The 10,671-nt window shown below is 54.7% G+C and overlaps 1 protein-coding gene across 1 annotated transcript in view; it reads left to right on the forward strand.

Moving 5' to 3' along the window:
* Positions 1 to 10,373, forward strand: part of CMTR1 (cap methyltransferase 1) — a 48,287-nt gene extending 37,914 nt beyond the window's left edge. The window contains exons 15-24 of the mRNA XM_069487795.1: positions 659 to 716; positions 1,179 to 1,247; positions 2,220 to 2,351; positions 3,272 to 3,394; positions 4,069 to 4,160; positions 4,869 to 4,937; positions 6,606 to 6,653; positions 7,382 to 7,494; positions 8,081 to 8,189; positions 8,911 to 10,373. Coding sequence (XP_069343896.1) covers positions 659 to 716; positions 1,179 to 1,247; positions 2,220 to 2,351; positions 3,272 to 3,394; positions 4,069 to 4,160; positions 4,869 to 4,937; positions 6,606 to 6,653; positions 7,382 to 7,494; positions 8,081 to 8,189; positions 8,911 to 9,088 — 991 coding nt within the window. The 3' untranslated portion in view covers positions 9,089 to 10,373. The remainder of the gene's footprint in view (positions 1 to 658; positions 717 to 1,178; positions 1,248 to 2,219; positions 2,352 to 3,271; positions 3,395 to 4,068; positions 4,161 to 4,868; positions 4,938 to 6,605; positions 6,654 to 7,381; positions 7,495 to 8,080; positions 8,190 to 8,910) is intronic.
* Positions 10,374 to 10,671: the final 298 nt, after the last annotated feature.

Consider the following 10,671-nt stretch of genomic DNA (forward strand, 5'->3'; position numbering starts at 1 on the left):
ATCTTATACTCTGCTGTGATCTCTGAAGGACACCAGAGACGTATGTGGCATGAAACTTGTCCTCAAATACTCAACATTGTCTTTGGACAGATAAGAGTAACTCGGGAAAAGGATACAGGACAAGTTATGAACAGTGCATCGGCGGGTGTAGAGTGGCATAGCACAAGTAGAATACGTCATGTTCAGGGAACCCAGAGTAAAGAGTGGTCGAAAGGGGAAAGGCCAGACTGGTCGGGGAAAGCCTCTGGTAGGGGGTGACCATAAGCTAATTCAGCTTTGTAGGGCATAGTAACATCCGTCCGGATGGGCTTAATGTGGCCTGTGTCAGCAGAGGGGAAGCCAGAACGTGCTGATGGGTGATTGGAAGAGGAGCGCGTGTGGGGACCCTGGCATCCAGGTGGTCGGGAGGGTGCTCTTCCCTTCCTGTTGTGGTGGGAAGGGGAGGTAATCCCGATTCGTGCACACCTGAGCTCCCGTCTCCAAGAGGAGAGCCGTGACAGTGTTGTAAGCTCCCTGGGCCAATAGCGGCGTGGCCTCAGTGTGTGCACGCACATGTTCCTTCATTAGGCCTCCTCTCTGTGGGGTTCTGAGGGCTGCACAGGGGCACACTCCTGTGCCTCTTGGAGGTTTGAATCACTTACTGGCTTCATTTTCCCAGGACCCTGAGTGAGCCTCGGCAGGCAGAAATCCGGAAAGAGTGCCTCCGCCTCTGGGGGGTGAGCATCTCGTTCGGCCCGTTGTCGCTGCAAGGCAGGGAAGCTGTAGAGAAGACTAGGATTGACGCCCAACCCTGTGGCCTCAGGTCGCCACCCACCTGCCAATGTCTGCTGCCGTACGGCATCCCAGAGTAGACGTCTCGGCATTGCTCCTCGTTACCTCCTTGGCCCTTTCACTGCCGGTCTGGCCCTCAGCTGGGTCAGAAAGGACAGGGGTGGTGGGTGGACAGGCTTCATTTTGGCTACTTCCCTTTCTCTGTGGTCTTTGGGGTGTGCTACCACAGGGTCTGAAAGGGAACAGTGACTGAATTATTCACCTCCATCCCCCTCATTCCAGTCTCCTTTGTCATGTGCCATTTCCTTTTCCCCAGTCCGAACCTGTCCCCTCATCTGCATACCCTCACCGCTAGTCTTGGTCAAAAGGGCATTTGAAAATCAAAACTCATTGCTGTCTTGTTTCAGATCCCAGACCAGGCTCGGGTTGCTCCTTCTTCCTCAGACCCCAAATCCAAGTTCTTTGAGCTAATCCAGGTAAGTCTGGCATCTGTGGTAAAAATAAGTTGGAGGCCTATCTGTAGATGTAGACAGAATCCTTGAGGCCCTGGATGCATGTCCTCCAGAGGGCTTGTGCAAGTCCCCTCCGGGGCTCTGAGGCTGCTGCAGTTGGGAACCTGTAGTACAGGGTATTGAGTTCTCCAAGGAGCACATCAGGCCGACTGGAGGTTCTTGTCCAGAGCTGTGCTTATGCTCAGCGTTCCTGCCACCCTGGTGCTGGCTGTCACGCCCTGGCAAGTTCAGGGTCCTGTGGGATTTGCCTGCAGAGGAGACATGGAATGTGGGAAGATTGTAGACAGGGAGCTGGGCAGAGGGCCAAGGCATCTGCCAGGGTAGCCCACCGAGGGGCTGGCCTAATCCCTGGTTCCTTGTTCTGTTTCCGGGGAGCTGGTCCTCAGAGTAGAGTTCTGCTGTTTTTTTTCTACCACACAACTTCCAGCTTTTCCCTGGGCTTCACTTAAATCTGGCCTAGGTCATGGGCCATTGTGCTGGTTTTGTGGGGTCAGGCACTGGAGACTGAGGTTTGAGATAGTCTCAAAAGAATAGCATGTGTACATTTTCTGAATGGGATAGAGAGATCACTTAACCACTCACTCTCAAACCAACTTCTAGAGAACCCTTGCCTTCAATTTTATTGAAGGGGTGGCTTTTACGTTCTTGTGACATTTTCTTACAGCCCTGATAAATCAATCTATACGTGGGAACTCAGTGTTCTTTCTTCTCCTATCCTTCCTAATAGGTCCTATAGAAACACGCCAAGCAGAGGGAAATAGATCTCACTTAGTGTGTGGTTAGGTGGAGAAGGGAGTGCAGGAGAGCATGTTTCAGAGAGCAAGTGCTTGCTGTCCCTTGCCTCTCCCAGCCTGCCCCAGGCCCCTACAGGCACCCGTACTGTGTGACTATCCCTTGCCCCAACCCAGCAGTGTTTTCTCTGACCCGCGGCTGCAGGGCACTGAGATCGACATCTTCAGCTACAAGCCCACGCTACTCACCTCTAAAACCCTGGAGAAGATCCGCCCTGTGCTCGACTACCGCTGCATGGTGTCTGGCAGCGAGCAGAAGTTCCTCATTGGCCTGGGGGTGAGTCTGCAGCTGGCTTCCTACCCAGCTTGGGATGGCAGAATTGCCCTCTGTGGGAACCTGGACAGCTGCCTGCCACTCCGTGCATGTTCTCTTGGCACCAAGGAGCCGGGGCTTTGACCCTAGTGAAGGTGTTTCTTGAAACTTCATTTCCTTTCTTCCCTGAGTTTGCCAAGTGTCATTCATTCGTTCTTTCACTTATTCATGACTTTTGTTTCTTTAACTCTGCATTGCTAAAGGGAACACTGCTGCTTTTCTTACGGTACGGAGCTTCCCAGGCTGGCAGCATGGTCAGCAGGCTAATCTGGCTTGAGCCCATGCAGCCGTTTCTTTGCAAAACCACCACCACCCTGTGCCATCCCATCTTGCAAAGACACCCTCTGTCCTTGCCCTGGCCCCTTGGAGTGTAAAATGAGGTGAGGGAAAGCCTTGGCAAGTTCTTTATGTTAATTGGGTAAAGTCATTACTTTTTCTTTCAACTCTGGCTTGTCTTTCTGTATAATTTGATCTCTTCTTCCTTAATTACCACTTTTGTGTCCTCTCACAATTTGTCTTTTTCTCCTTTTACTTTCTCTCTCCTCCTCTGCTCTCTGGACCCTTCACCAAACGCACCCCAGACACATACCAAGCCGGATCTTTCTTCAGGGCCACTGATCGTGGACTTAGGTCTTTTGAATGGAGCCCTGGGCCTGTTTCCTTCCTGTAACAGGACTGGGCCAGATCACTCCTTTTCTCCTGCTGAGGCAGTGGAGAACACTGCTGTCACGATCACTGAAGTATAATAAACTTAATCTCTCCTAGACATTTTCTCTGGACCTTTCCCAACCCCGTCAGCTTCTAGCTGCCAACTAAAAGCCCTTTTGAGAACTGAGCCTCTTACCCCTCAATCTCCTGACCCAGCCCTTTCTCTCTGCTTACAGAAGTCTCAGATCTACACGTGGGATGGCCGCCAGTCAGACCGCTGGGTCAAGCTGGACCTGAAGACAGAGCTGCCCCGGGACACTCTGCTCTCTGTGGAAATTGTGCATGAGCTGAAAGGGGAGGTCAGAGATGGTTCTGCTTAGGCGTTGGCCCTGCAGCAAGGGGACTGGGCTACCGCTGAGCCTGGCCCTTAAGTTAACTTGGTTACACTGTGCGTGTGGTAACAGGGCTCAGGGCTGAGGAAGGGTTTTGTAATTATTCCTCCTCCTCGAGCAGTTGCTGTAAGCCACGGCAGATTCAGGTCGGAAGGAGCACAGTCTCTATGTGTTGAAGGAGATCTCGATCATCTCTGTGCATTGAGGGCCCTGGCGGGCCTGATGGGTATTTTTTTAAGCAGCTGATTGAATTTTTGACCAGGGATCCCTTGGGAAAGAAGAGACTTGTTATTTCCCAGGAGCTTTGAATATTATAGCTAAATGGCTGACATTCAGAATAGACAGTGGGAACGGTTGGCAGGGCGTGGGCAGCTGGGCCCTGGCTGGAGCACCGTGGCAGCAGCCCTGCTGGGTTTGAGGTTCAAGGGCTCATCATCCAAAGCCACATATCTCCCCCGGCTCAGAAGCTCAGGTCAGTCTGGTGTGGAGAATCAGCTAGGAGGGAGGCAAGAGAAATATCCTGTGTTTAGAGCCCCACCCTTCCCCCAGCCGTAGGTGGCAGGGAGGCCAACACGCCGTGGTGGGCAGTGTGGGCCACAGGCTGTTGCCTAGCAGAGTGGACAGTGTACTTGTCCTTCTAGGGGAAGGCCCAGCGGAAGATCAGTGCCATCCACATCCTCGATGTCCTCGTGCTCAATGGCAGCGATGTTCGGGAGCAGCACTTTAACCAGCGGTCTGACCCTGGGCCCCAGGGTAGGGAGGGTGGGGGTAGGTCCGGGCCGCTCTGTGGGCAGCAGCCTCCCAGGCGTGGCCCCTCACTCACGCCTTCTCAGCTTGTGGCCACCCTGAGAGTTTCCCTCTCGCACCCGCCGGCCAGCCTAAGGGCAGGGTGAGAAATAGGTGTTGGCCCTTCAGAGTCAGCCAGGGCTTGAGCCTTAGTTGTCATAGATACCAATACACTCCATTTTGCCACAGCTGCTCAGATTGAGGTGATATGTGTCTTAAGGTTGAGCAAGAGTGACCTTGTGGGAAGAGGGAAGATGCCTCTAAAGAAATGTCCTGTGTTTATTTGAGCTTTCCCATTTAAGTTGGTTTATCTGAGTGGGTACACTGTGGTGTCTGTGGTTTGGAGTGACAGGGCAGACACAGCACAGATGATGCTTGAAGTTCTAGTGGAGGTGACAGCACAACTAAAGGCATACTTCAGGGAAACCAACAACATAGTGTAACTAGAGGTCAGAGTGCAGAGACGGGCAGGGCATGAATAAAGACATCTGTGGAGAAGGGCAGGGTGGCCTTCCTGAAGGGCATGGGTGGTCTTGGAGCAGTTTTACTGCAGATTCATGAGGTTCTCCCACTTGAGCCGTGAAAATGCCCTGGGGACAGGGGTGCTGGTGGAGCCACCCTTGCTTGCCTCTGAGAGACTCTGTTTGGATTGTAGAATTCAGCTTGCTGAGAAATTTGTGAAAGCCGTTTCCAAGCCTAGTCGGCCTGACATGAATCCCATCAGGTGAGCACATGGTCGCTCCCCTCCCAGCTCCCCTCCCTGATGCTGCTTTCTGGCCGTTGCCGCTTCTGTCCAGCGAGGGGTGGGAGGGCTGAGTGGCGAGAACAGGCGAAGCTGGTGTTAGAGATAAGGCTGCCCTTGAGGAGCAGTTTGTTTGGGGGTGCTCAGGGGTTACCACTCCCTGGAGTGTCACCATGTCCTGCCTGGCACATGGGGGAACCTCCTTCTGAGAGTGCTAACACACCTCAGGAGTCACCATTCACACTTGAGTGTCATTAGCATGTCACCTGGCCTTTCATTTTTTTCAGGTATGAAAAAGGTGCTGAGGGAATGGGAATTTTGAACATGAAAAGAAGGATGGTTTGAGGGAGTGGGACCCTCAGTGCTTGGGGAGAGGCCAGGGCTTGTTGTCATGTTAGGCAGTGTGAAAATTCCAGGCCCCTGGGAGGGAAGGGAGGAAGAGAACAGAGTCAGGGAGAAGACAGACGGAGAGCAGACTTTCCCAGGGTAGGCCGAGGGCTGAGTTTATTACCAAAAGGGTACTGCTTAGCCCTGCTCCTGGGGCTTTATGTGGCTTAAGTGTCTGTTTATACTTTATCAAAATCATTTTTATATTTAATGTCAATTTACTTAGTTAAAATTAAATCCAGTATTAAGAACACACTTTGGCCGGGCGCGGTGGCTCACGCCTGTAATCCTAGCACTTTGGGAGGCCGAGGCGGGTGGATCGCTCGAGGTCAGGAGTTCGAGACCAGCCTGAGCAAGAGTGAGACCCCGTCTCTACTAAAAATAGAAAGAAATTATATGGACAACTAAAATATATATATACAAAAAATTAGCCGGGCATGGTGGCCCATGCCTGTAGTCCCAGCTACTCGGGAGGCTGAGGCAGGAGGATCGCTTGAGCCCAGGAGTTTGAGGTTGCTGTGAGCTAGGCTGACGCCACGGCACTCACTCTAGCCTGGGCAACAGAGCGAGACTCTGTCTCAAAAAAAAAAAAAAAACACTTCATGTCATGTGAAAGTCTAAAAGGAATTTCTATCTGCACTTTAAAATGTCCTGTCTGCTAGGTCCTGAAGGGTAGCTCCCCGGGACCTGGCCTCCGTTGCCTGTGGTCTGTTGCTGGGTCTCTGGGAGCCTCACCGAGTAGCAGTTCCCAGGGCACGTTCAGGGCCCCCGGAGGTGGAGGGCTGGGCATCAGGCAGAAGCCGTCATCCTGGGTAGGGGTCTCCTTCCCACTAACCACTGTGGGGAATAGGACTGTTAGGACTATTTAGACATAACTCTGCTATATGGAGGCCGAAAATCCGTGTAGACAGACCAGGTTTGTCCTTTGTTTTCTGACCCCTGGTGATGGTGAAGATGGGGGTAGGAAGGCCAGCAGAGACATCTTTGTCTGCCAACACTTTTCTTCCTTTCTCCCTCTTGTCTTTGAGTAACCATAGTTGCCCTCCCCAGTTGCCCTGGGGCAGGCCTGGAATGCTGCCTGGCGGCTCTGAAACCTGGGGCTGGTCTGTGTAGGATCCTCCATCTTGGTGGGCTTGGTGGCTGCAGAGAGGGCCTGAGGCAGAGGGCAAGGACAGGTGGGAAGGCCGCCTACCAGCTGCCTCCTGGAGGAGATCGCCCCCCAGGAAGCCTTTGCCTATCCTCCCTCCATCCCTCTCCCCGCAGGGTGAAGGAGGTGTACAGGCTGGAGGAGATGGAGAAGATTTTTGTCAGGTGAGTGACTCAACCAGCGCAGCTCAGGTTTGGAGGGGAGCAGAGGTGGGGGGCATGGCCCTGTCCAGGATTCGTTTCCTGTTTCTGTAGAGATGGGCTAGGGGTGGGGTGGTGAGTCGGCCCGGAGGCTGCCTCTCTAGACCGCACCCAGCTTGCCTCCGTGTGCTCCCGGCTGCGAGCTGATTCAGCACCCTGTCAGGAGGGGAGCAGGGCGGGCGTGTGTCAGGCAGAAATACGGGCTCGTCGATGCTGTAATAGTTACGGTTGTCCCTGCGAGGGGCAGAGCAGCAAAAGCTGCTTGAAACACCATAAATCCCAGCTCCCAGTGCTGAGAGAGAGATTGAGCCTGGAGGGGTGGAGGGGGCATAAACGCTCCCTCGCATTCTCAGCAGTGTGGGGGGTGCCGGGGTGCTTACGGGGGGCCCTTACTGTTAACTCGTTTCATATCTCACCCTTAGTACCACCCTGGAACTTCCCAAACAGCAGGGACACAGCAGGGTCATCTGTTAGCCCCCTGCCTCCATGGCTTAGGAGCGAGTTCAGAACCTGAGTTCTACACCCAGCACTGGCACTAACTCGTCTCTGTGCCTCAGTTTCTTCTTATGTCAAACTAGGATAAAATACTGTGATTGTTACAGTTTTGATATTAGCCAAGACTAACGTTCGGGCTTTTTCTTTCTGACACGCACATGTGCGCAACCCGTGTGCACCTTACTCGGGGAAATCAGGTTAGAAATGAAGATCATCAAGGGCTCCAGCGGCATCCCGAAGCTCAGCTACACAGGGCGTGACGACCGGCACTTTGTGCCCACGGGCCTCTATATCGTCAGGACAGTGAATGGTGGGTGCTGAGTGATGCTCCCCACCCTGCCCCGCCCCCTCCCTCTCCCTCCCAGCCAGAGGGAGGCCCAGACCCTGCCTGAGCCAGAGCTAAGGGCTCTCTACAAAGGCGGGCAGCAGCCAGGCTGGCATTTCTCAGCGGCGTAGGGAAGTTGGGTTGGGGGTGGGGAGAGAGGAGCTCAGCTTGGATATGCACACACGGTGCTGTCGCCACAGGACCAGGGCCTTCTCTGCAGACAGCAGCAGATCCGGAAAGTCAGGCTGAGGTTCTGCCCATCTGCACCCCTTGTCTTCAGTGCTCTCTAACAGAGTCCTGCATCCTCTGCCCGAGTCCTAGCAATGTCACCCTGATGGCACGTTGTCAGGACTGGGGAGGGGTTTTTGAGAAGTCATTTTCTTAGTCATCCTCGGGGCCCCTTTGGGCTGGTCATGAAGGCTGCTTCCTCATGGACTGTCCCCTGCCTGCTCTGGGGGAGCTGGGAACAGGATGAACAGGATTGGAGGCAGCCATGTCCCTGTGCTCGCTGGGCCCCTCCCTCAGGTTGCTTTGTGTCCTTTCTGGGCTTCCTCCCCCTTTCTCCTGTCAGAGCCGTGGACCATGGGATTCAGCAAAACACACAAGAAGAAGTTCTTCCACAACAAGAAAACCAAGAGCTCTACTTACGACCTCCCTGCAGACTCCATTGCCCCATTTCAGTAAGTGGCCCCCTCAGCAGCCCCAGGGACTCCAGCTGGGATGCCAGCCAGCCCTCCCTAGGCATTTGCAGGGGCTCCTCTGAGCCAGCTTGTGTTCCTGTGGAACACCCTCGTCCCCACAGAGGTGGGGACAGCAGCCCCTGCGTGGGGCTAGGCCCAGTGGAGACAGTGATGCCCTGACCTGCCTTGATGCTTGGGGGTCCTGGTGTGAAGGTCGCGTCTGGGCAGGGCATCTCCCCACAGCAGCCACTGTGCGCATGACGTGCTGACGCTGGCCTGGTGGTGGGAACATGCTGAGGCCCACAGCCCTGCCGCCTGGGACTCAAGGCCCCAGCTGTCCCACATCAGAACCCAGCGTCCATTTGCCAGGTTGTGGGCCATAGGTTTCCACAGCAGCCCTAATGTACCTGTAAGTAGTCACTGACACTTGTTTCTGTCACCACACTAACACTGTTCTATTAGAGAAGCACAAGCGAGGACCATCAGTAATTGTAGGAATCCAGTTGGATATAATGAGCAGCAACATCTGTTGGGAAAAGTTGGTTCTGGGAGGCAGAGAGGAGCAGCTGGGGCCTGCTGGGTACTGTTGGCTGCCAGAGTGAAGACCCTCAGCTAGAGTCACTGACAGACACCTGCCACTCTCTTCCCCCCACTCTTAGCAACACGTAGTGCTGTGCCACCTGGGTATAGTCCTGACCTCTCCCAACCCTCTCCTTCCCAGCATCTGCTACTATGGCCGGCTCTTCTGGGAGTGGGGAGACGGCATCCGTGTGCACGACTCCCAGAAGCCCCAGGACCCGGACAAGCTGTCCAAGGAAGACGTCCTCTCCTTCATCCAGACACAGCGCCTGAGCGCCTTGGGACACCCCACCCCCGCAGAATGTGTTGTCGTTCCCTGAGACAGGGTGCTCTGCACCCGGGGCCTGCGGTGCTGGTTTCTTCCCTCTCTTGGAAAGGGACAGGAGCACTGCAGCCTGGCCATCGTGGGTGGTGGCCTCCTCCATACCCTGAAGAGCTCAGTCTGGAGCCTTCAGCGGACACTCCCATGTTCCTTCTGGGACACCTTCGCCTGGGAACTGTTCCCCCTTCCAGGACTCAGCTGGAAGGAGGCTGCTCCTGAGGCAGGTTTGAGGTCAGTGCCCAGGGCACATGGAGCCGGTGGACATGTCCGAGAGTGGCAGAGCTTTGAGCTCTGCCGTTCTCTCCTGCATCCTGTAGACTCACTTTTCTGAGTTCCATGCACTGCCCCTGAGGGAGGCCAGGCCCCTGCTTTGCCCAGCTTTTTATTGGGCCAACCCTGAGTGGGTGGAGACCCACTGTCACGAGCGGGCCAGGAGTAGCTGCTGTACAAATCAAGGTTTTGTTTCTTTGAACTTGCTGTTTTGATGCCAAGTTGGAGGAGATTTTCTTGTCGCCTCCCCCCATCCTGGCCTTCCCTGGAGTTCTTCCCAGCCCAGAGCTCTGACAGTCCCAGCAGGCTGGGAAGGAGGAGTGTGGGCCCCCTGTCTCTGACAGCACATGAGGATCCGGGGAGCAGCTATCTTTGGTCCCGAGTATGACTGCCTCCTAGTCCCTTTTGATCCAAACGCTGGGCAGCTCTAGAGGGCAGGATACGGCCTTGAGGACCTGCCTTTCTCTCCCCCAGCAGCAGTGGCCCCTCAGTAACAGAGTGTACCCCCGAGGTCTGGGCAGACACTACCACCGTCTGCCATAGCCACCCTAGGGTCTTGGGAGAGTTTTGGGCAGGAGATGTAGCTTCTTGCTACCCTTTCCCTCCCTTTTTCTTCCCCAATAGGAGGTACAATCTGCTTTTGTTTGTCCTTATGTGGTCACTCCATTTCCTCTATCTTGGCAGAGGAGAGAGGGAGGAGGGGAAGCTGGGCAGTAGCTCTGGGCGGGGGAGGGCATCTGTGGTTGTTTTTAATGGGAAATACCTCTCAGAGATGTTCAGGCAGGCTCCCTAGGGCCCCATCCCAGTGCCAGACTGGTTTCCATGGAGATAGGGCACTGAGACTCCCGAGAGGTTGGAATTGACTCCACCATGGGGGTCCTTCAGCCAGCATCCAGCCCCCCCCCCCCCCAGGCTGGCGGCAGCACTGCTGAGATGCTGTGTTTCCACCCAATTCTGGGTATATCAGTGTGTCTTGCAGAATCTTGGATCATTAAAGATAAACATATTTTTAATGCCTGTGTGGCTCTGTGCTGGGGCTGCTGCTGTTTGTCCTCAGTGCTTTGTGGTCTGGGACTGGCTTGGATGAAACAGCTTGGGCCGGAGGTGAAGGGGAGGAAGCTCTACTCAAAGAAGAGGGGAGAAAAGAGGGTTTGTTTAATCGCAGCCTGTCCAGGCTCCAGGGCTGCTGCTCGCTGCTCAAGAGGGACCCCAAGGAAGAGTCAGGGAAATTATGCATCTCCACTAGCAGCAGGGCCTGGAGAATGAATGAACCTGCAGCCCCAGGAGGGCAGAGAGGCACCTGCCCCCCCC

Source organism: Eulemur rufifrons, chromosome 15 (assembly GCF_041146395.1).
Source record: "Eulemur rufifrons isolate Redbay chromosome 15, OSU_ERuf_1, whole genome shotgun sequence".
Classification (NCBI taxonomy): Eukaryota; Metazoa; Chordata; class Mammalia; order Primates; family Lemuridae; genus Eulemur; species Eulemur rufifrons.